Source organism: Limanda limanda, chromosome 2, assembly GCF_963576545.1.
Source record: "Limanda limanda chromosome 2, fLimLim1.1, whole genome shotgun sequence".
NCBI lineage: Eukaryota > Metazoa > Chordata > Actinopteri > Pleuronectiformes > Pleuronectidae > Limanda > Limanda limanda.
Genome location: NC_083637.1, coordinates 20,398,375 through 20,423,740, shown reverse-complemented (window position 1 = coordinate 20,423,740; position 25,366 = coordinate 20,398,375). Strand labels below are relative to the sequence as shown.

At 41.2% G+C, this 25,366-nt stretch overlaps 3 protein-coding genes across 3 annotated transcripts in view; 1 reads left to right on the top strand and 2 right to left on the bottom strand.

Annotated features, from left to right (window-relative positions):
- Positions 1–31: 31 nt before the first annotated feature.
- On the bottom strand, positions 32–8,603 carry LOC133018658 (von Willebrand factor A domain-containing protein 7-like). Its single transcript, XM_061085078.1, has 18 exons — positions 8,415–8,603; positions 7,906–8,113; positions 7,241–7,326; positions 6,712–6,805; positions 6,172–6,300; positions 5,886–6,072; positions 4,984–5,153; positions 4,696–4,808; positions 4,405–4,521; positions 2,845–3,006; positions 2,406–2,541; positions 2,141–2,293; positions 1,952–2,044; positions 1,743–1,852; positions 1,248–1,412; positions 690–1,041; positions 150–583; positions 32–103 (listed from the first exon to the last, which is right to left on the bottom strand). The coding sequence occupies exons 1-18, from the start codon at positions 8,601–8,603 to the stop codon at positions 32–34; spliced, it is 2,970 nt and encodes a 989-aa protein (XP_060941061.1).
- A 3,756-nt stretch (positions 8,604–12,359) lies between these two features.
- On the top strand, positions 12,360–13,310 carry LOC133018649 (ecto-ADP-ribosyltransferase 4-like). The gene is made up of 2 exons (XM_061085066.1): positions 12,360–12,466; positions 12,578–13,310. The coding sequence occupies exons 1-2, from the start codon at positions 12,360–12,362 to the stop codon at positions 13,308–13,310; spliced, it is 840 nt and encodes a 279-aa protein (XP_060941049.1).
- A 9,014-nt stretch (positions 13,311–22,324) lies between these two features.
- The window catches only part of LOC133024527 (cytoplasmic phosphatidylinositol transfer protein 1-like), a 46,855-nt gene continuing 43,813 nt past the window's right edge, over positions 22,325–25,366 (bottom strand). The window contains exons 7-10 of the mRNA XM_061091671.1: positions 24,645–24,800; positions 24,076–24,139; positions 22,703–22,842; positions 22,325–22,392 (exon numbers count right to left, since the gene is read on the bottom strand). Of these exons, the coding sequence (XP_060947654.1) occupies positions 22,387–22,392; positions 22,703–22,842; positions 24,076–24,139; positions 24,645–24,800 (366 nt within the window). The 3' untranslated portion in view covers positions 22,325–22,386. The remainder of the gene's footprint in view (positions 22,393–22,702; positions 22,843–24,075; positions 24,140–24,644; positions 24,801–25,366) is intronic.

Below are 25,366 nucleotides of genomic sequence, written 5' to 3'. Positions count from 1 at the left end.
TCCCAGCTATAATTACAGAGTAATGTAATTGCTACTTCCACAGGAGACAAACTGCAGCAGTGATCCATAGACAGCGAGACATGCTCAAAGTGTGCCCCCCTGTGGATTGAGTTGTAGTTGGAGTCGCAGTTGGAGTCGCAGGTGGAGACGCAGTTAGAGTCCCAGGTGGAGTCGCAGGGGGAATCGCAGGTGAAGTCGCAGGTGAAGTCGCAGGTTGAGTCGTAGTTGGAGTCACAGTTGGAGTCGCAGGTGGAGTCGCAGTTGGAGTCACAGTTGGAGTCGAAGTTGGAGTTGAAGGTGAAGTCGCAGGTGGAGTCGCAGGTGGAGTCGTAGTTGGAGTCACAGTTGGAGTCGCAGTTGGAGTTGCAGGTGAAGCCGCAGGTGGAGTCGTAGTTGGAGTCGCAGGTGAAGTCGCAGGTGAAGTCGCAGGTCGAGTCGCAGTTGGAGTCGCAGGTGAAGTCGCAGGTGGAGTCGCAGGTCGAGTTGCAGTTGGAGTCACAGTTGGAGTCGCAGGTGAAGCCGCAGGTGGAGTCGTAGTTGGAGTCGCAGGTGAAGTCGCAGGTGGAGTCGCAGTTTGAGTCACCTGTGCACAATAAGAACATTGATGCTGTGAGACAGAAGCTAAACCCAACATCTCTCCTCTGATGTCGATATGTATTTGACAATAATATATTAATGTTGAAAAATACTGCACATAGAAAATGGTTTCTCTCGTACCTTCAATACCACAGAAAACCTGAGGACAGCAAAGTTGAAGTCACTGGCGGCTGCGTTTTCTGCCACAATTGTGAGGGTCACATCTGTTCCTGACACGGCGCTGCCCGGTACTGTCAAGGTCACGGTACCGCTGGCTGTGCCTCCGCTTCTTGCCGCTGCGGTGACCGTGCTCGGTGAAGAGGAAGTGTAGCTGCGGTCGTTGTTTGCACGGACCGTGAAGGTCTCAGTTGCAGAGGTGTCAACAACCCCGCCGTTGGTTGTGGCGACAGTGAAGTGGATGGAGATGTTGGAGTTCGGCTCTACGTTGGTGTTGTTGGCTTGAGCCTTGAAAGGTGGAGGAGGAGGAATATCAAACAGTAACACAAGTTAAAAATAGATACTTATAAATACTATACCATATTTGCATCTATAGGGAAGTAATTATGGGTTATGTATTTTGTGTTAATTAACTGCCTAATTTACCCAAATTAAGGCTTGTTGTCGTGACAATCAATTAAACCTTTTACTTTCTAAATGTGCACAGCACTCACAGTTAAAGAGATGCTGGAGGTCGTGATCGTTGTGGGGGACTGTCTCTGGAAACTGCTCTTTGAGGACATTGAGGTGGCGCTGCTGTCCTCTCCTTTCAAACGAACCACGTAGTTCCCTGCTGGGATTCTGATGTATGTCACCAGGAAATTACCACGTCCTTTCAACTGTGGGGGACAGAAAGAGAGGAAACACTTTGTCACAGAGAAGACTGTCGCACGAGGGCTGAATGTTTCCCTAAAGCAGCCCTGATTTGTTATCTAGGGATTGAAAAATTAAAGCTCCATAATTCCCACTTTTTGCATCATTACACGGCACATATAATAACATCCTAACAACAAGTAATGTTTCAAATAAATTAAAAACATCCCAAACAAGATCTCCAAACTTTTTGATGCTGCCTGAGGAACCGTGTTTGGACTTGATAGTATAAATTAGGTTAGGTAGATACTAAAGCTATGAGCCTTTAAGTTTTTTATGTGTAACATCTGACGTGCCTCTATTGATCCATTGACCTCCGTCGGCCCAGAGCTGTCAAACATAATGACCTCTGATACTTTCAATTTGTCGCTTCCTGCCACAAAGACCAAGATGCTGAGATTGCCACCTGCAGGTTGTGACAAGACAGAGGAAATTAGATGTGTGTTACCAGGAAATTAACATTATGTAGAGTGAGGGGCTTGGACATGCACAAAGGTGGTCTGACCTGAAAGAGGACGTCTCTCCTTTAGGTTTAAGTCTCCTTGGGCTCCCTCATGTGCTTCCAAGAGGTAAAAAATGAAGTCCAATGGACTCTGACCTGATGTTCACACACAGAGAAAGCAGATTTAGGTCTTCCTCTCACTGCCTAGGTGAGTTATTATACTGTATTATCATCCTTTATCATATTACTGACCTATGACCTTAACAGAATAAGGACTATTAGAGTCAACACTGATTTGCCATGATCCTGTTTGATTATCAGTGTTGAGGCTCAGACTACGTAGGTTTCCTGCTGTAATGGAGGATGCCAGAGGACCACTGGACTGACTGGAGGTCTGAGATGAACCTGGAGGAGACAGACATGTGATTCAATCGACACAACCAACACAAACAGAAAGATTAAGAGATTTGTGATGGGAGTTGGAACATGCATAAATTGAATTAAGCAGTGACGACACCTGAGGAGCTGGTGAGAGTGAAGGTGAGAGATGAGGCTTCTGTGACGTATACAATCACGTTCCTCAACGAACCATCAACAATAAATGTAAAACGATCAGGCAGCCCGGGATTCTTTACCACCTGAACAACTGTCACCTCAAAGAGAAAAGAACAGAAACCTTTATACACACATGGTGCACAAGTACACACGTATTGTCCACATTTACACACACACACTGTGCACATACACATTTATACATATACTGTACACATTTTTCAAATTGAAAAACATACTCTACACAGTGTACACATCCTGTACATATTCATATATTGCACCCATTTATACAAATTTCTAGACATTATATACACATACTGTGCATATTTATTCACATACATTTTGAACACATTTTAACACAGTGATACACAAGCTACACATGCTTTTCTGGTTTACTGTCTTACCACTGCGCTGGCTGTTGAATCTTCTATAATACTCGTAACCTTAGAGAAGTCTGACTTCAAGACTTCAATGGCCAGACCTCCAGAAGCTTGGGCTAGGTCACGGTACAGCTGAGCATCTGCTTCGTTCAGTGGACGCCGTCGTCTGGTCACCATGAAAGTAACCTAGACGTAAAAAAGATTGCATTAGAAATGCACACATAAACTCACACTTACACAATCTTTTTTTTATTTAATAATGGATTGAGCTCAAAACTGCATGGAAAAGGCCAATGCACACCTTCAAAACTACAGTGGACAGGTGCGTAGGGAAAAGGCACATGTGGGCGAGAGTCCTGTACTTGTGGACCCCTCAACAGCTAAACCGTGAGACAAAGGACATTCAAACATTGTTGAAACAACACATCAGTGAACTCAAGGGTGCATTACGCAGACATGACCTCGACCTGTTGCTGTGCACGTTAATGAACAGAAACATAATATTTCTTCCCTACATTTCTATGTATATAGAGAGTTAAGACAGCACCTTGAGGTGGAGACCAAAATCTATTACTTAAGAGACGAGAAGCCTTCTGGATCTACTCCTTACAGACACTGTCTCAGAAAGGCCTTAATGATTAATTGTAACTAAATGTTATGTTGTCAATAGCATCACTGTATAGGATCAGTCAGGATCATTGGTTGTTTTGACATATTTATTAAAGTCAATTTTTTCCTTTTTGTATGATTTTCCCCCCTTATCATGTCGATCTTTCTTATTAAGTAGATCTAATGGATTTTATAGTGACTTTATATTTTTCTAAAATGTATTAACCTTATTTCTTATGTGTTTTTTATACATTATAGTGTGATAACTCTCAACGTTTTAGATTCGCTTCTCAGGGTAATCCACTAATGTTTTCATGTTTCTACTCATCCAGTTATTGAAGCCTCGGGTTGACGACATTTGGGCAGGTTTAGTCTTTTCTAATCAGTTAAATGGAAACAGACAGTGGGTCTGTGAGCTGGATAGTTTCGTCTCTCTGATTGGTCATTTCCAAGGACGTGTTGCCTATATTTGTCTCTGAATGTCTTTTGTCTCACTGTTTACCTGATGAAGGTCCATAGAACCCAGACGTTGTATGGAGGTTCAGTGTGTAATATTTAGGTGAAAAAGATCTATTGGCAGAAACTGAATATAAAATAATCCTAGTGATGTTTTCACTAATGTGTTTCACCTAAATTGTATGACTTGTTTATTTTACCATAGAATGGACCCTTTATATTTACATTTGGAGTGGTTTTCTCTCAGGAGGCCGCCATGTTTTTTACAGAAGTCCAGACTGGATAAACTAAACACCTGACAATTGAAGGTACCACAGGTTCTCCTTTATAGTGTAGAAGGGGAGGGTGAGGTGAGGGGTGTTCAGCTTGCAACACGCAAATTCACCACTAGATATCCCTAAATTCTACACACTGATCCTTCAATAACGTTTTTTTTGCAAGTCCAGGACAGTGTGTTGGATTCTTCTAATGGAGGGAGTTGACGTTTAAAGATTGAGGCTGATAAAGGTAGATTCCTACCACAGACTTGGTGTACTGAATTAGACCAATGATGGTGCTTTTCAGGAGGGCATCTTTAGCTGGAGCATCAGTGAAGACAAAGATCTCAGAGGAGGGAGGCGCCCCAGTCAGGGCGAGCTGTCAGTCATAAACAGTGCAGGAAACAGTGTTATTCTATGACTACATTCTATTGTCTATAATTCGAATGGTTGTGTAAAATTGGGATGATATTAGGTTGATGCTTTACAAAACAAATCATTTAATTGGAATTATTTCTTAACAATAGAAAAATGCCCATGATATTGTAAACACCTGAAGTCCAGACAAACTTAGCTCTGGGATGTCTCCTCCTCCATTTGCAGACAGCTTGTTGAGGTTGGATTTAAATACATCTGCATCCGTTGTCATGATCAGAGGTCCAAATCCTGGATATACCATAGATAACTGGTTTCAATCACTCATTTACTTTAGACACAATTTAAAAACTAATCAGGTTCACAGAGTTTAATTCATAGGCAGGAGCTGGAGTCGGGGGTGCAGTATCCAGATCAGTACACTCCTCTGTAATGAACTACTAATTCCTCCTTGTGTGTTACCCACCTGGATCATTGAAAGGCACCAGTATGTAAGCAGAAGGCTCTTGCGGGGTTCCCCTCTTACTGTCGATGATGGAGAAGGAAACTCTCTTTGCTTCGGCGATGTCGATACTCATACTGGCTGTGGTGTCGATGACAAAACACAGCGCAGGGGACTGGGAGAGGCCCATCAGTCTGTAGGAACAAGAGGGACAAACAAAACGTTCATATGCAATGCTTATAGTATTACTTACGTAGGTTAGTCTCGCGATCATTTGTAAGTTATCCCATTTGAACTCATTTCTGTGTTTCTTTTTGAAATCACTCATCCTTTGTTGCATATGGTTGTTTTACAGAAGTCCAGACTGGACAAACTAAACACCTGACAACTGAAGGTACCACAGGTTCTCCTTTATGTTTAGAAGGGTAGGGTGAGGTGAGGGGTATTCAGCTGCAACATGCACTATTGGCAGAACTGCCTTTTTGTAGTCTCTGTATATAATTGATTACGTTAATGTTATGCATGATTATATATTTTTACACTATTGTTACATTATATTATATATTTACAAATACACAAACAAAAATCTTAAAGGGCTTTACAAGAAGGTGCAAATAAAATGAAACCATCAGATACTTAAAAACAGATCACATTATGAAGTGAAAGACGGCCAAAAAGTTAAATCTTGGAAAGGAGGTGAAATTACAGAGATAAATGAGATGAATGACATGATGTAAGCAAATGTGTGACTTTTGTTTCAGCACCATATCAGTGATTATTTTTGGTGAAACTTGTTTACATGGGGATGCTCTTTCTCTTTGCTTTAATTTGGTGTTACAGCTCCAACCGCTAAACATCCATCTAAGACTGGTCATGTTTATATTCCTCTCGCTGAGGGAGCCAGAGTGACTAAAGACGGCTCCTACCTCAGGAAGCTCTTGTCCCCGACAGCTACTCTGATGGCCTCCAGTAGCTCCAATGTGGCATTCTCTGCCAATTCGGCCGCTGCTTTATGAAGTGAGCCGTGACTGGATCTGATGTCATCCTTACTGATGCCCCCTTTAGGGTCCTGTTTGCTCGTCATGTCAAATGAACCACCATCGCTGCATTTACCTGAGAGCAGATAGAAATGTTATGTTGCTGATATAAATACTCACAAAATATGAAATAAAAAAACTAAAAAAATAGTGCAACAAGTAGAAGTAAAGTTACCAGCAGGTTTTTCTGAGGAGGTCATGTTGAAGTAGCCTGAGGTGAGGAGCCCCTTGTTCAGCACATTAGTCAGGATGTTGTTATCACAGTTCCCTCCGTCACAGCTTCTACAGGTTGGCGTACTCCTGTCTGCAATACATTTAATAAATATAGTAGAAATATTATTTATAGCATAGCGGTTCATTTGCAAATATATTTGAACATATCTGATATAAAATTGGAGAAAATGCTTCATTACTTTACACATTACACTACTTTAAGACAGAGTGATATATGTCTACTGTACGAATATCATGTAATGATCTTTCACTTAATCAATTGAATCAGTGAAAAATCATGTTTTAATGTTATTTTCTTGTGTGGAAAGAAATATGCATAAGACATTGTGCAACAATGCAATGTGTGTGCAGCTATAGCTGTTTTTCCACTGAAAGCTGACACATAAGGAGACAATAAGCCTTGTTATTTCTCAGTGATGTGAAAGTTGCCATTGACTAGCTATTTAAAAACTATAACCACACCCTGACAGCAGTGTCCTACCTGCTAGGTTCTCAAGAGGCTGATCTGGTACGATCAGGGCAGTGTAAGGTGCTTTCTTCCCCAGCTCCACCCAGTTACTGTGGCTGTAGAAGTCCTGAATATATAACACATTATTAAACATTATGCACAGATAACGAAACACTGTGCAAATTATTACCTCCGCAAACAAGGTTATGTTTTCATCTGTGTTTGTTTGTTTCCTTTGGTTGTTAGCAGGGTAGCTGGCAGATCTAAGAATTATATTTTAACTGCTGTATCTTTAATGTTGCAAGATGGGGCGTTTTACAATATTTCTATAGATTTCTCCTAATGATAATAATCCATGGATCTTAATGTAAAACATCAGTCATGCTAAGGGGACTGATATTCACTAAATTCAGGGCAGATCCAAGTAATCTAAATTTAAACAAGGTTTTATAATGGGACTGTTGGACACTGAGGTAGGCGCTGTACTGAGTTGTTTTAATTCATCTTTCCAAACGGCACCGTCCACCCTAGACATTGATGACAAAGTAATCACAGATCTCACCTGCAGGGTGTGACAGACTTGTCCGAGAGTCAATCTCCCTGCAACAAAGTTCTCCAGCGTCACACTGGCATTAACAGCAGCCACACCTTCGAGAGAAGAACAACACAGAGAGGGTTAAGTACGAACCGGAGCTGTAGTAGGCAATTTACACTCTCATTCACATCTTAGATCAATGCATAGGGCCCAATCAACCTAACCCCAATATGCAAACTCAACACAGTAAGATTCAAGGGTTCGAAAGAAGAGACCTTCTTGCCAGGAGGTGACAGTGTCCCATGTTTCATTATATCCTTCGAATTGCGGATTGTCTCCATTTGACCAGATTTATTCTAGAGTCTAGTATGTTTACCAGTTAAAGTGAAAGATCATTTTAGGAACTGATCCACACTTTAACATGTTTTAAACACACCTGTCACTCAATAGAGAATATAAATCCCAATTGATGAAATTTAACCTGGTACCGTGCAATAGTGCTTTCTGTCTTGTGCAGTATTTAAAATGTCATGTCATTTTGTGTGTGTATTGTGGCAATAAATTAAAATGTCCAAAACAAATTTCTCTAATCTTTTGCTTGAGGTTATTTGAACCATTTAAACATTTCAAACATGAAGATATATATATATATACACGTATATTTTTTAAAAGAAGGTATATTTGATGTGCACCTGCAGTGATTACATCACGTCCTCCCTGGAAGGTTTCATTGTCAAAATGGGGCTCCCGACCACGGGCATACACCACATCCACCATTGCGTTGCCGAAGACTATGTCGAACAGGGACGTTTGGAATATGACACTGGAAAGGAGAGCTGTGGAATTCCCTGGGGAGGAACAGGCCATTTGCACATCGTCCGTTGTCAGGTCGTCTTTCAGCTGGAGGGGAAGACTTGGCAAATAAGCAACTGCGTGATAATATGAGAATATGGATTTCAAACACAAACACAGAAAGAAAAGTGCAACTTACTGAGACACTGGAATGTCTCTTTTTTTGTTTTTAAAACACAGCTCTGATTGATCTATTTATTTTAATCTTTCAGCATCATGTCCTCAACTAATTGAGCCCAAACCATAACTAGGAGACATTGATCCATGTCGCTAAATAAAAAAATAAAAAGTGTAATAGCTATGTGAATGCACGACAGTCTCTCTGCTTCAGTGTAGCCTCTCAACTCACAGTCAGGTTGAATTCCCGTCCCTCGGAGGCAGCGATATCTCGGCAGACCTCAAACGTCTTTCTAAGAACCGCCCTTATTGTGATGTCATAGTGAGTGCTGGAATTGGATGAGCAGAGAGGTTGGAAGCAGTGAACGAGGCCTGAGAGGCCCGCCGCCATCAGGAGCACGACGCCCAGCCCGGCGGTCATGACGCAGGAGGACGTCGAGGAGGGTCAAGTTTAAAGAGGAAGAACTGTGGATCGATCCTGTCGTCAAACCTGTTCCTATTAATGTACATTGGCACAAACCAAATGAGCAGAAGTTAGTTCATCTCTTCCGCTGTGTGCAGTAATTCCGCAGAGGGTTTTCTACGAGCAGAACCGCATGTGGTGAAACACAGAGAGCGGTGAAGCAGGCAGGGGTGACGAGACAACGAGTGGCAAAGGAAAACACAAAGTGAGGAGCAACCACAGAGAGAAAAGCAGAGGAAAATAATAACATAAAACTAATGATTAAAAAAAAGTGCTACAGGACAATTACTCTGAAGGATTTTTAAATGCAATAAACTTTTTTTCTTTATAATATAATGCACCCAATAATCACTCAAAATCAAATATGACATTTGTAGACAATAAGTATCCCAAAAATAACTTAAGCTGCATCTCATGTTTTCAGATACCAGAAAATACCTCATTTGAAAAACTGAAAAATTCTCTATTAGAATATATAAATGCCAATATTTCCTCAAAAACATTGACTTTAAATCCATATTATCACAAATATCAATATATGATTCGTATGGTCTTACCTTGGTGAGCTCTTTAACTTTCCAGTCGTATTCAGGTGTTTGCCACCGCTTCAGTTTCACTATGTCAGAATTACACCAGGTAGATAATATTGTTTGTAGATCATCTGTGTGTTAACTCCCCACTCTTGTGTGTGTGTCTGAGTGTGCGCTCTCATTCCTTTCCTTTTATACTTAACTTCCGTCTTTGATTATGCTGATAAAATGTATTCCACAGAAAACCTTCCACACACCCTTATATTGTTTTTTCAAGGTGACATGTGTTTGAGTGAGATCATGGGTGTGATAGTTTGATACAGTACAGTATTGTTTCCAATTGAAAGGATCCATTCCATGTCTCTGTTTGTACGTGTTTGTGGTTTACATCTGTCTCCACTTCAGACACAATAGAAAGAAAAATTGGTTGTCTTGTCATTTCTGGTGTTGGTACATTTGAGTCAGGGGCTGAGCAACCCCCTGGCTATTTTTACTAATGCAGAGACATGAGATCAACATTTGTTTTTCAATTTTCTATCAGAAAGAGCAAAAAAGCATATTTCCCACAATGCTGAGCAATTGCCTGGAAACCGTCCTGCAAGCGTAAACAAAGGGAAAATATTTAAACATGAAATACAACGCTGCTCTCATCAGACCAAACTCAACAAACAAAACTGAAATCTGAAATATGTCCCTGTAGTGTGGTCAATAGATTCAGCCATCAAAATACTGAGCACCAGTAACTTTTACCAAATAAGAGCAATTGTTTAACAGATTGTGATGTTTTGTTGATTGTCACCTTCATACAATGATACAAAGGACCTTTCTCCTCCTCTGGCCTCACCCAAGACGCTCCCTTAAACATTGATGACATTGGTACTTGTCACTTTGACACTTTCATTCTAACCGCAGAAAAGAATGCACCAAGATATATATAGCTAAGTTGTGTCAGAGATGGTTGTGGTACTTTCTAGCTTGTTCATCCATATATCCTGCAATGTTTGATCGTGTGTCTTGAGTTGTTGCCATTGTGTAACTTTCAGAGTGACTCACACTAACACAAACAAGAAACCGGTATTCCACGACATGGATTTATCTACAAAATAGTTTTCTTTCTGGCACAGTCAGAGCAGCAGCACTGTAATTGTCCCTATTTCCTCATACTTTAATTAACCCCCCCCCCCCCCACACACACACACACACACACACACACACACACACACACACAAACACACACGCACACACACACACACACACACACACACACACAAACAAACCTAGTCTACATTGTTGACACTTTAAAAGGGGAAGAATGTTTTGACAGCGTCAGATTACATCAATTGGCGATTGTGAAAGAATCTGTAAATCTGATTAAATTGTACAGTGACTACTTCCTTCATGGGCATCCGAAGCCCAGTATTCCAGCTAAATGATACTTTATGTGTCATTTGGCTTGTCAGTGAGGCTGTGTCGTCATGAATCTTCTTCGCCTTCTGACAGGTGACACCAGTCTCCAGCTCTGACCTCTTCTACTGTTAAAAAGTTGCCATTAAATCCTACTCTCCACCAATTAAAGAGCTAATGCTAAGTGGCTAATCGTACGGCTTTGTGTCTATGTTTTATTGGCTTGGGTGACAGAAGTATGGCTGGCAAGGGAGTTTTTCTTGGTTGATAGGCTGCTTTATCCGAATGCCATGCAATATATTACAGGGGAGACAGCAAATAAGTAAATAAGTTTTCAAATACTTGTCTCAAGACGTCGAGACACGTTTGAATTGTCTTATCTTTACCAAATGTAACATGGTTGAGAGTCCTGGCTCAGTTATTGTCGTAGTGCCACCCACAACAGGAAATGTCATCTTTTCATATTTATAAATTCCACTTAAACTTGGTCAGATAAGCCTCAAGACCTTGATAATGACACAACATGAAATTTGTGTTTTTTTATTAAACGGCCTGTCCGTGTCTGCATGGCAAATTTGAATGTTTTGACATGAAAAAGGGAATGTTTGTAACATAAATTGTCCAATCGTTCCACCCTACTTCGTCTTTGTTGAGCTCTTTCCTGTGAAGAGAGTTTTTGTTTTTGGTGTGTGTAAGCGTGCTTGTGTGTTTTTCTCTCTATTATGAGTGAGTTTTCCCACATTCATCAGTGGAGCCATTTCATATGCGCACTGTAGTAAAAGCTGAGCTTTGAATAACAAAATTAATTATTGTGTTTAGTTGTAATCACACTGTTTTCATGTTGATCTTGGACACTTAACACAGCTTTTACTTTCCTATCAGGACATGTTAAATGTCACTGATAATGTCACATAAACTTGTGTCACTCATGACACAAGTTTGAGTGACAACTATTGTGCAGTGCAGTCACATGATAGGAGATAATAATAGGCATGAATTTCTTTGGAACCACGGGTGAAACCAGTTATTGTTCATTCAGATGCTACTCACCAAAGGGCGGGGTATGAATCCCTGTGAACAAAGAGGTGACTACAAACAAGGAGAGTACTTTCTTCTCTGCATTCTGATATAACTTCATGAATACAGGCTGCATGTAAGACATCGTGAGCAGCACTATGGTGAAGTGGATGAGCCGTCATCATGACATATACAAGTTATTTGTGGCTCAAAGACTCAACCTTTGTTAATGTTTGACCGAGATTCTGAGAAAGCGGCCAAACAGGATCTACAAGTGCAACCACTGTAAAATCTCCCTCAAATACCTACATACTACATGGGAAAATGCCTCAAACCAAAAATTTAAAAAAGCATCATTCGTGAAGATATTTTTTGTCGGTTAAACAGTTTGTTATGCAGCTGTTATTAAACATTACATGCAAAATCAGAACTGAATTCCCTTGTTGCACTTTTATGTGAAGGTGCCGAGGCAACGTCTGCGCTGTGTGGTTGTTCCAGTAAATCCTGTGAGAGGAGACTTTCTTGCTGACACTGCATCCGCACTCTCCGTGTGATTACTCTCAAGAACGCCATGCTGCTGTTGAGAGCACTTTGCAGAGGAGAGGTAAGAGAAAACGTCTCTCATGTGTTGTTAGAGGAGAATAAGAAGGCTCCTCTTACTTGCAGATTTAATCATTCAAAGTGTGCATGTAAATCAAAGTAAAGTTGATTTGTCTTGTTTCCCACTTAGATGTGAAGTTTGACTGAAAAGCCACAGTGGAAGATGAGATCAGTGAGAAAGTGGGCACCTCTCTGTGTGTTGTTGGCGCTGGTGCTCATGTTGTATAATGACCCATGTCTGATTCTCTGGTGGCCTCAGCAACCTGCCGAGGTGGGATGACATTATTTCTGATTTTATTTATGTTTAAGAGCAGAAATCCCACATCACAAACCATCTGTAGCTTTTCATTGTGCTCACACAGTTGTTTCCTATCCGCCCCTGCTGCAGAACACCAAGACTTTACCTCTGGACATGGCGACAGATTCCGTTGACGACATGTACGGCGGCTGCCGATCTGAAGCGGCCTACCTGGTCAACCTGTACTTCTCGTTTGAGTGGGAGGCAAACAGAAGCTTCAGTTCTGCCAGGTCCTCAGCTGAAAGACATGCAAAGGAGCCTGCACACAAGGGCCTGAAAAGAGGCCACGCTGTCGCTCTGTACATGTTCACGGAAGGGAAACACATACAGCAGGAATTCAACGCAGCAGTGAGAACAGGGAAACACAAGTACGGCACTCATGGATTCAAGTACTATTACTTCTACTTTTACCTGACTGATGCCATCCAGGTGCTGCATCGCGATCAGACATTGTGCAGAAGCGCTTATCATAGGACGTGGAGGCAGTTCGGCCACGATGTCATTAACACCAACATGCGGTTCGGAGCTTTCACTCTGGCAGCTTCAGCTGATCAGTCATTTGATGCTAATGGCAACGTGTCTTGTTTTGAGATCTTTACATGCTTCAGCGCTGATGTGACATATTACTCTGCTACGGGGATGGAAGGACAGATACTGATTCCTCCCTATGAGGTTTTCAAGATCACCGACGTCCTGACGGATGACCCGAGGTGCTCCGTCGTCTACAAGCTCCAAAGCACCAAAACGCCACGGAGAGATCTCAACTGCAAACTAAATGAGAGACTAACAGGGACGATTTTTGATTCAACAAACTGATACTGGAGCAGAGCTGCAACGATGTGAGCATGTGTGATACTGATGGTTATTATTTCTTCAAGTGTTTTGTGGTTGCAGCGCTCTGCTGTTGCTGATGGTAAGTGAAACAATGTTGGCACTGATATGATACATTCTTCCCCAAAATCCAACAAAGCAATAATATTACCAGTGCATTCTTTTTATCATTAATAATGATAATAATAATATTAATAACAAACAATTTAGTCGAGTCAATTTTTTTTGTAAAGCTCGTTTAAAAAAACAGACTTGATCAAAGTGCTGCACTGTAAATAAAAACAAAGAGAATGAAAAGTATAAAATATATCAAATAAAGTATAATATAATAGATAAGATAAGAGGCTAAAAGTAATATTTTTAGCGTTTCAAACATTTATTTGTCAGTGCTCAAGAACGCTACTCGAATTAATTAACTTCATTGTATGAAACAAGGCTGACTGTGGGACATTGTAATTATTATAATTTTTTCTGTATATGTGTCCTTTAAAAATATTTTCATATCAATGATGCAGAAAGGCCACAGAAACAATTGTAGAGAAATGACCATGCACTTTCTCATTCAACTGTGCCACTCTGGCCACACTGTAAATCTGTATCTGTTTACCTTGTGTGTGTATACATGCATGTTTGTATATATATATATATATATATATATATATATACATGTATGTATTTTTAGTAAATTTTCTTGTGTATATATAGTTGTTTTTCTTATTTATCTCTTTTAGTAATGTTTTGAATGTCCTCCTTGCTGTTGCAATATAGCAAATTTCCCTGTAGTGGGACTAATAAATGATTGTCTCAACTTATTCTTATCTTATCTTATTCGTATCTTATCTAAGACTAATGTCATACTTTATTTCACTGTTCACAGTCTCTGAAAACTTCTCTCCCTGATATTCTCCTCATGTTGCCTCTTCATAGACTTTGGATACTGCTTCATTATCAAATGAAAGGACCTTTATTTACCATGACAACGAAGGGGGGATTTGTTTCACCCTGATTGGAATAACCTGCAGCAGGTGAGAGAGAAGCCAGTGCTCTCTTTAGTCTGTGAAGTGTCCCTGGCCTACAGCATATGAACAGAAGTCTTAATTTCTTTCTCTGATATTCTTAGTCTTTACTCCAAACAAGCCTGAGAAATATTTGCTTTTGTCCCTGTTCCGATATCACAACAAAAAATAAGTATTTTGTTTGTGGAGTGTTGGGGGAGAGTGCTGAGTGCTGACCGTCAAACAATGGGTTATAAATACTTGAGGCCTACAAGGCCCAGCTGAAACCAGTTCAACCACTTTCACTCTTAATTCACACCTTCTCTAGACAGCCTGGAGCCTCGCCTTGGTGGGGGAAGCATCTCCTGAACCCCCACTGTGCCCCCCCCCCAGCAGGCCCTGGTGGGGAGATGTTGCAGGCCGCTCTGCAAAAACCCAAATGAGACTCTGAAACGCCCACTGAGGTCGAATCCCCACCCACTAACGTCGGAACCCTGACATTCTCATTGGCTGAGAGCCAACTGAGGACCATGACCACTTCCTGAAGAGGCTGGACCTCTCAGGTACTACAAAACAGCTGAGACCCCTCAGATCTTGTCTCTTTTAACTCCACTGCTCAAGTTGTACCAGACCTTCCGTGGCCGACCACACGACAAAGTAACTAAGGAGGCGATTAGACGTTTGTTTAATATCATTTTATTTGAAGTCGTTTCATTTCTTCTTTTATCTCAGTCGACGTTTTATTTTGATAGGACTTTTTGCTGTTTTAACTTGAAAGACCGAAACAGGAAGTGTACCCGCTGGACGGACACTTCCACAGACTTTTTCTTTTTCAACGATCCACAAACGGCTTCCACAAAGCCGTTCCCTGCAGAAGCGCGACGTTCATCCCGCTGAGGAGTAAGAGACAATCCACTCCGTTCCTGTAAAACAGCACGGTCTCCGCTGTTACAGAAGAAAGACGAAGTTTCATTCCGTCAAGGAGCACGAGGAATTCGCTCCCTTTTCCGGTCCAGCGGCGAGCTCCGGAGCTCCGCTCGAGAGAGAGACCACGTGATTCACTGGCCCCCGCCACATACGCGCCGAGGCACAGGCACACCGCGAGGGTTGTACAGTAAGAGACTTGATTGCCTGGGCAGATACGTAGCGTATTGTTTAATATTTTAGCATATTTGTTTGCGGGACCTCCCTGTCTCATTGTTTAGCCACGACGATCCGGCTACTTCCGGTTCATTTCCGGGTTTCGTGTGTTTACAGTGCTTAAGCGCCGCGAGGGAAGCCTCCGGCCGCGCTGTTTACGTCCGGGTTAGTCTGCAGTGATTAAATCACTGTTAACCTATCTCCGGCGTGTTTTAAGAGCTTCTTTGAACTCTCCTTGCATGTTTTCTCTCTCTCTTCACTCTCTCTCTCTCTTCTCCTGAACCTGTTACACACGTTCCGATCTGTATTTATAATACAGTTCATGTCACATAGTTAAATCTATATTTAGAGGGCCTTAATGCATCTTGCCGCCATTTTGAAGCCAAAACTAAGCTAGAACAAAGAACCCTTTTGTTCTGCCTCCTCCTTGTGTCTCACACGTGGTCCGGCGGCCATTGGAGATTATTCATCTCTAGACCCGCCCTCCATTCTGGCTCTAAATTCATAACGGCTCCGCCATCTTGTTTTGTAGTCACAACCATTTTGAGAGTTTTTAGGCCTTGATTCCACGAATCATGATCGGCCGCCATCTTAGACGTCACCACGTGACTGCGTCATCGCCACGCCCCCTTCTTTTTCTCTCTCTCACACACACACACACACACACACACACACACACAGACACAGAGACACATTGATAGACACAGACAGATACACACACGCACAGAGACACATAGATGCATACATGTGTGTTCTAAATTGTGATAAGCTGCTGCCGTTGTTATCTTTGAAATATGGGAGTTTGTTAAAATGATGAATCATTAAATAGCATTAACTATATTTCACACATACACACACATAGATACACACATACACATAGAGAGACACATTGACACACACACACACACAGACAGACATACATAGGTAGACCGCAGGTTTTACATGTATTTTCTGAATTGTGATAAGTGCTGCTGCTGTGTTCATCTTTGAAATATCGGAGCTTGTTAAAATGATGGATCATTGAATAACATTATAACTTTATTTCCCCTTTTTAATAAATGCTTTTGTAATTAAAGTATCTGTAGTCTGTGATTATTTGTGCATATGTATGTGATTGCAGCTGGATTATGATCGCCTGTGCTCGAACTCAAAGCCTTCATTGTTTATTAAATAATCATTAATATTAAAATATTGAGATTATTAATTGGACATTTATCATTATGAGACTGATAATTATAGTTTGACTCGTTGGTCCCTGTAACCAGGGTGGTGCCCCTCTACGATAAGTTATGGCCTTATCATTTTTTAAATTATTTTTAATAAATAATCTTATTATTTTAATAATCATATTTCATGATTATTAATAATTAGCCAACGTCAAGTCTACTCCTATTGCACAACAGGAGCTTTCTTTCCTGGAGGAAGATAAATGACCATGATGGGAGTTTGGGCTGCATTGCTAACGATGTATGGAATCTCTATAGCTTTTGCAAAGGTAGTGTATATATTGTTAGGTGCCTTGCTTTAGCGTGATTGCTGCGTCCTGACCCTCATTATGTGTTTTTGCAGAACCCATTTAATTCAGACCTGGTTTGCTCTTTGCTCTGTGTTGTGTGCTTTGAAAATTAGCATTTTTAACAAATTTTCATATTTATTGTCGTAAAAGACTAGTAACAGGACGGAGGCACTTCAAAGGCCAATCAGATGGGGCCACTACCACCTGGATCAGCTCCTCCCTTATCCATGCAGTACATACAGTACATACTTACTGAATAAACCCCTCACTGTTCACTAGTCAGTCCAAACGAGATAAGATCTGTGTTAAAAGTTCCTTTTGAGTCACATTAAGCTTCGGAGAAGTAGCAAGTTATTCCCAGAGGTTGACTTTTGTTTCTTTTGCCCCAGTGCATCACTGCTGATGCATAACAGCGGCTGCCCTGTGCTCCTGGAGGAGTTTATTGGATCAGGGTGCTGCCTTTTGAGGAAGATTTCAGACATTGACTCTACTCCGCACAGAAAATAATCCCTCCACTCTGTTTTTATATTTCCTTGTGTTTACAGTGCATGTTTGCCTTTTTATTTCTTGGGGGGAAAGGGACGTTAATTGGTGGGAATGTTTATCTATCTGCAGTTGTTTTTAATGATCTGGTTGCTTCACAGGCCCGATGCAACACAGTAAGAGGACGCTTTCTCTGGTAAATGTGTGTTTGAAGGGTGAGAAAAAAAGCATGTCAAGCTGGCTGTGGACAAAGGATGAAATTAGAGGAAGTGTGAGTATGTGTGAGTGCATTTTCAACGCCTTCCCCTTGCCCTCCTCTGTGACTGCAGATGCAGTTCACACAGTATCCACAGGAGGGCCCCCTTTGAGCCTTTCACAAGGTCTCTGGATCAGTGTTGTGGTTTTGCTGCTGTGAAAGTTACAGAGTAAACCTGTAAACCGTTGTAACACATTGATCGAGTGTAATTTGATAAAACTTCTTCTGAATTAAATAAAATCATTTCATCTACCGGATAGCATATTACATCATTATCTTGAGCATCTCCTAACTTCTAGTTGCAAAAGTGCTTTGTTTCTTTCAACTTGCCTTGACGTTTACAAGTTTACAAGAAGTTCTCTCAACCACACAACCGAGAAAGTACCTAATAATAATGAACACTAGTTAACATTGTGGCAGCGATAGAGAGACGTTCTCCATCTTCTATCTCGGTTTTTTGATTGGAGAGAAAAATATTTATTTTACTTTACTACATTAATCTGTCAGATTAAGAATTTACAAATGTGCTGAAACGTGTATGATCAGCTTCTGAAATATGATTTGTATTGTATGAATCATTTGACTTGTTCAGTAATAAACTACTAAACATTGAATAGAATCAGTATTAAAAATACGATAATCTCTCTCCAAAATGACTAATTTGAATTTTAAACACAGGGTTCTTTCATAAAAATTTCGAACAGAGGACTTTTATAAGTATGTTTATAAGTGAATATCTCCATTGCTGGATTTTTCCCCATCAACGTTGACAGAAGATCAACATTAGTTGGTTGTAAAGGGGGAAAAGATTAGGTTTCATCAGGGTCAAATATACTTTAGCAAGATACTGTTGCCAGATGCAGTTTTCATAAATAAAACATACACATGAGATTATATGAAACATATTGTGAGCAGATCAACAAGGAAAAAACCACACTGTTGCAATAGCTAGTAAAGTTTATTTGTCTATTTCAGAAAATAAGTAAAACGATAATTACAACAAAGAATGAACCTCAAAGGGCAGTAAAAACATACCAAGTACAATAATAGTAGAAGAGGAAGAACTGAGAGGGACTTCCAGCAGCCGATCAAATATGGCACTTCTGGAGGCTGTTTCACAAAACAGGATTAATGAAGAAAGCTGGAGGATCAAAAACCAAGTCGGTTCTCCAGCTAGCTCAGTGACCCTGGACCATGAGACAGGTCCCAGTTATCAGAAGACAGCACAACAGCCTGGCCGAATGCAACAGCATCAGGGGGAGGAGTGAAGAGCTTGGTCCTTTTATCAAAAAAAAGAAAAGATAAACTAATTAAGATTTTTCCTTCATATGATACAACAACCTTAAAATCAAAGTACAGCAGGTTTACTACAAACAGAAAGAAACAGCCAGTGACCTCTTAATCAATATGGCAAGTAAACATCAAAGCTGCCACCCCACTAAAGAAAAGAAAAGCTTTGATTGGTTTTACAACTTGTACAAACTATTTTGCCCAGCAGGGGGCAACGAAAAGCCACCGGAGCCAAAGGTACGCCACTACAATGAGGAGCCTTGATACCCAGTGGAGGAGTCAACTTATCCTCCCTAAGGACACTGACTTCATAGATACAGACACATCACTCCTAGGTCAAACAAAGCTGTAACTCATGTCTCGCTAAATAATATCCTCTATCATTCATCTCACTTCATCAGCGATGCAACAGACTAAATGTAAGAAACCGACTCCGTAAGTCATTGACAACTGTATTTACAATACTTCTATGTTGCTCTTTTAAACAGAGCAGAGCTTAATGTTACACGATTGGATATCTTGCATTATCTTTAATAGCCCGTGGGAGATCACACATATCCCTGGATCTCTGTGTTCCTGACAGGAGAGAGACTGAGTCATCAGTGTGTATGATCTATAAGTTGTAGACCAACACAGACGGGCCATTGACTGGTGTACAATAACATTTGTATGCTCAAAAGGCAAAGACAAAAGCTACAGCTACAGATAAATAGCTACAGTTTGTTATATTGGATTTTTTTTTTTAACAAAAGCGAGTGAGAAACTGTACACAATATTAACAACATCTTTATGGCAAGACCACTGAGGCCACTCCCTCTGACCTGCTCTCTTCCAAGTTACTATACGCTGTATTATAGGACTTTGGTCCGACAAACCCAAACAGACAGTAATGCAACACATTCCTTCTTCGTCAGATAAGGTGTCAAAGACTGGAAAGTGCAAAATGAGTGTAAGTTAGAAGGAATGGGCATGAACAGGGGAAATAGTTTAACTTATTTCCCAAAAAACAAAAACTAACATCAAGTTAGCCCTGTTACAATAAAGTCTGATGTTTGATATGATTTGATCTGATCGTGTTGTAGTTCACCTGTGTGAAGTGTGTGTGTGTGTGTGTGTGTGTGTGTGTGTGCAGCTGGAGCCTATTTTTAATCAAGGTTAATTTTGAGATAGAAAACAGGCAAAGAAATGCAACAAAATGTAAGTTTTTTCCAGAGATTAAATATAGAAGAGATTTTGGTTTGCAAGTATGGAGTTGACGATATACCTGTTGCATGCAGAGGCACTAAGTTGAAAGAGTTTGTATAGGCCTACAGACTGTTCTCTGGACATGCTTACTTTTCACTCAAAACCTGCTTTTTTCTATGATACAAAAAATTAGTACAGAGCTTCCAAAGTTAGCATTCACTTTTTTCATACTGTTGCATTGACAAAATGTACTGTACCAATCCAGCCATTTACAGTATTTACACACATATACTTGACTTAATATGTTTACATGTTGTGATCATTCCATGCAGCATATAAAAAGCCTTTCCTGGAATTGTATCGTTGAATGGAAAGAGTTTTTTCCATCTAAGAAAGACTTTTCTGATGTTTCCCTGGACTTGTTTCTCCTTTACTGCCAAGCCCAAACAATAGGTCACTGCAAATGACGTTCCCGTTCTTAATATCGCATTTTACGGCCACAGCCAGCGATGGCCCGGCAAAAGCATCAGCACTCCTGCTAATGCTATGCAGCTCAAGCACATACTCAAGTCAGCTTGATGCACGTGCCACTTTTCTCAAATCAACCTTCGGGTTCTCGTTCCCTCCCCTGTGCAAAAAGATCGGTCACTGCTTTGAAAACACTCCTCGAGATGGCCTTGTTCCTACATGTGACATTAAAGTAATTTTCTGATTTGATAAAAGTGGATCACATTTATGTCACATGAGATTTCCAGCATTAACATCAGGCAAAATTTGACTTGTAAGTTTTTTAATATATATACTGACCTCTCAGTCAACTTGAGTAAGATATATGCAGTAATAAACTTGAAGAAACTCGATTTAAGTGTCATGCTAAAACCACGAGTGCATATGTAACAACAGCTCGACCTAAAATGTTGTAATACGCAAACGCTCCGAGGTTTCTGATGTGTAAACAATCTAAGGGTTAAGTAGGCGGGTATAGTACATACAATAGTTGTTTTAATGTAAGATCTATGGAGGTATAAAATGTGGCTGTTTGGCAATAAGCAGGGAGAGAAAGGTTCAGTAATATCCCTGCCTTTGGAGTGGGAGTCAGGTGGAGTCAGGGAGACCTGAGTCGTAAACTCTATGATTGTACGGATCTTGCATCTGTCGTATATTCGGAGACGGAGATGGAAAAGGATGAAATCCGATCCACGCTCGGGACACAGTTTCCATATGGTGGTTTCATGAGGGCACTTGGCTTTTGTTCTCTGTGTGTGTTAGTCTAACATATTAGGTCTACTGTGCTACTCCACGTTGTGTCATTGATTTTATTCCTAACTCGATAATATTTGTCATTCATTTGCACATTATGTCAAAACTCATAAACACCACTGGCTCTGTGGTGCTAAGGCAACTACTTGATAGTTCAATAGCTTGAAAGCAATCAGCTCGTCTGATTGAAGAAAACATAACCGAGGAAACAATGAGAATAATTTATTCATATAACATAAGGACCTGCTGCTCAACTGAAGCAATTATGGATGCCCTCTGATTTGATTCGACAACACCGGCGGTTGATGTAATAGCTGAGACGTGTAGGTGACTCGACTCAGAGCAAGAGCAAGTCAGCCACGTCAGCCTGAGCCTACAGCTGCCTGGACGCTGTCAGTGATACTGATGAAGACTTCTAGAGCGATTGCTGCGCATCCAGGGTAATGGAAATTTGTTGGATATGGTTAGCAAACTTGGATGTCTGGGCACTGGGGTTTGTAGTTTAGGCTATTTTCATTGGGCTACTAAGACAATGGGGTTTTAGGAATTAGTTAATCAAGGGGCATGACATCCCAAGCTCCCTCGACTATTTGTCCATCTCCGCAAGATCAGAGTTGGAGGCGGGCGGTGTGGAGGACTCGAGGTGGTTTGAAGTGGGTACTGGGCTCAAAGTAGATTCCTGAGGGTCATCACTCGGGACAGGGTCTGGAAGGGTCAGGGTTTCCGGAGCAGACTTTTTGCGCGGCCGGTCCCTGGAGACGGAGAGGGACTCGGGCGCATCAGTGCACATGGGCGTGGCGGGGGCGCTGGCAGGGCCGTTGAGGGCGCAGGAGGACAGGGATGTCTTGCTGATTGAGATGGACGGGGGAAACATTCCGATCTTCTGATTGGTGGCCTCCTGGATGGCGCGCTCAAACTCTCTCACCTCATCCATGGTCATGTCTGGATCGGAAAGAGATCGATTAAAAACAGTGAGAGCAGGAATCAGGAAAAGTGGCTTTGACAATTAAAGAGAAAGAAAGGCTGGAGCTGAAGATTTCTGTCTGTCGTTATTACAATCACAGGCATACACAGAAAGACACGTATCATGGTCAGTACATCCAACAGATTCAAAAACCCAGAACACGTATTATTGTTTGTCATGTTTCTTTGTGTTATCATCATGACAAAATTACTCTTTCAGATCCTCACAAGTAAAATATGAGACAGAGGAGGGACAATGGCGTAAGGAAACAATGAAAAAAACACATACACTTGCTTTGTCATGGATCTGTATGTCATCCAGTGAAGATGGGTTTGTTGTGGAACGCTCTTGCTGCTCAAGGCAAACTTTAATGTTGGTTTTCTCATGCATTTGACACTCGTAATCCCGCACGTCATCCAAAGTCATATCTGGAAGAAGGGGGGGAAGTGGTTGGAACGAGGGTCGAAATGTCGGTAACTACTCTACAATGGCACTCCAGTTGAGAGACAGGTTAGGAAAGAGGAGGAGGAGGATTAGGCAGCAAAACGTGCATTCTGAGTTGCTATTTTTAATGCACAAGCTTAAGTTCAAGCGTTCCAGGTTTAAGCTTCCCATGACTCCGAGAATTTACAGCGGGAGGAAAGGAGAGATGAGCTCAGAGATTGAAAAAAATCACCCGAAGAATGGTTGGCTCATTGGATGTGCAAGAGAGCAAGGTTTCACTCAATCCAGAGAATAAATCATGTCACAAGGTGAGAAGATTTAGGAAGCGCCACAAAAAGCACCCAGGTTGGAGGGTGTTGTGGTAAAAGGGTTAGCGGTTACAGAGGCGAGAGAAGAAGAAGATGTTTCATGACAAAGATAATGGGTTTGTTATCTTTGAGCCCTACAGCTATGGGGAAAAACTCAACAGCGTATAGTGAGTCAATGTGTTGCAGCCACTTGTGGATGCAAACAAAGCTGCCTTTTGTGCACACAGCCTCTCAGAGACACACACAGAGGCTTTCATCTTTCAATATTCTTTGCAGATGTACATTTCCAATTATTCATGTAATAGCGAGGTTCGTACCGTACACACAGGTCTGATTCATACATGTTTCTTGCTATTGTATTTAACTTCAATATGATTGAATATGATGAATAGAGCAAAACAACATGAATATCAGCCCTGTGTCTACTTTTAAATGATATGTATGAATTCTCTATCATGAAACATGAAAGGTTACGGTGTAACGAGTTGTTCGTATCATGAAGGTTACATTTGAAACAAACACTGGCCATGCCTGGAAACTAGAACAGCGTGTTGGTTATTAGTGGGTTAGTGCTGACACCAAGAGCAGGATCCATGCTGCAGGACTTAGATGCAGGTGGAGTGATTTGGCATGCACAGTTGCACACTGATTGGTAAATAAACAGTAATCACACGACAGCAATTTAAATAATCAGTGAAGCTTAAACATTTAACAGTTACAGTAATATAACAGAGGCAGAAGGATTATACAATACAGTTTTATGAACTATGTATGTGAACATTTATGTAAGAAATAATCTTCAATAATAATGACTATAATACATTTAAACAAGTGTCTATGGTTTAACCTGACTGAACTGAAAGATTTCAATCGGCCATTAGATGTGAGTTACTGTGTAGACACTCTTACCAATCCACTCGTCCACCCAGGCAAACGCCTGTCTGTGTCCCAGCAGCAGCACATCACGGACCACCTGTAACACAAAGATGAACTGTTACTCGTGTGTCCTCTTCTATGCTTCTTGTTTTTGACTGTTGTCATCATCTTTGATTAATCCTGGGGTGCAGGGGGAGCTGGAGCCAATCCCAGCTGGCATAGGGAGAGATGCAGGGAAATCCCTGGACAGGTCGGCAGTGTCTCGCAGGACCAACATACAGAACAGAAGAACATTCTCACTCACACCTTTGGTCAAATTAGAGTTTCCTATTAGCCTAACTCCAACCTGCATGTCTTTGGCATGTGGTCGGAAGCAGTAGTAGAGTAGAGAGAAACCCACAGAAACACGGGCAGAACATGTAAACTCCTCACAGAAAGGTGTTAGTGCTAACCACCCTGCCCACTGTTATTTTGCATAAACTCAAATGTGTAAACTGTTTGAAGAGTAATGAACTCAGCCATGCAAAGCAGGATAAAGGATAGTATGTCATTTTACAGAAATTCAGCTATGACAAAAAATAGAGATGCAGCGTTTCTCTCACCTTGTGTACGAACTGCTCCACCCGAGTCTGCAGACCCCACACCTCAAACTTGACAGTGACAAGTTTGTACGAGCACATGATGGGATCCTGGGTGTCCCTCCAGCCCTCCTGCAGCATCCCCCGCGACGTCTTCTCCGACTTGAAATATCGCAAGTCCTGCAACACGGGAGCATGAAAACACACACACACAGACACACACGCTTTCAATATTACCATAATTAACCCAAACCTTCAGGCATCAATGTTTCTACACCCCAGTGGAGACAGACTTAAGGGACTGTCTAAAATTAGGTGCATGGCTGAACGCCACTATTAAATAACATTCGCAGTTACCCCTCTGGTCCTCGGAGAATCTCTATCCAAGCTCATTAGAGCCGAGGCAATCTGTTATCAAACAGCTATGCAGACAATTACCAGCTCCCTCACTTCGCAGACTCTTAGGTATGAAAAGGCTTACAGACTGCAGATGAACGCTGGATGAGATGGGAGAGGCATATTAAGCGAGTGCAGCTGCAACACTGAGCTTTTCAAGTCCCCTGAAGTTTGTATAAGAGCGAGTGATTGGGCTTCAACAGCAAATTCAACAGATGATAACAATAATAATACACATGCATTATTATTACCTCCGCCAGGGAGGTTATACTTTCATTGCTGTTTCGTCTTTTCACAGGATTATGCAATATAATTCAAATGATTTTATTGAAACTTGGTAGAAGGGAGGG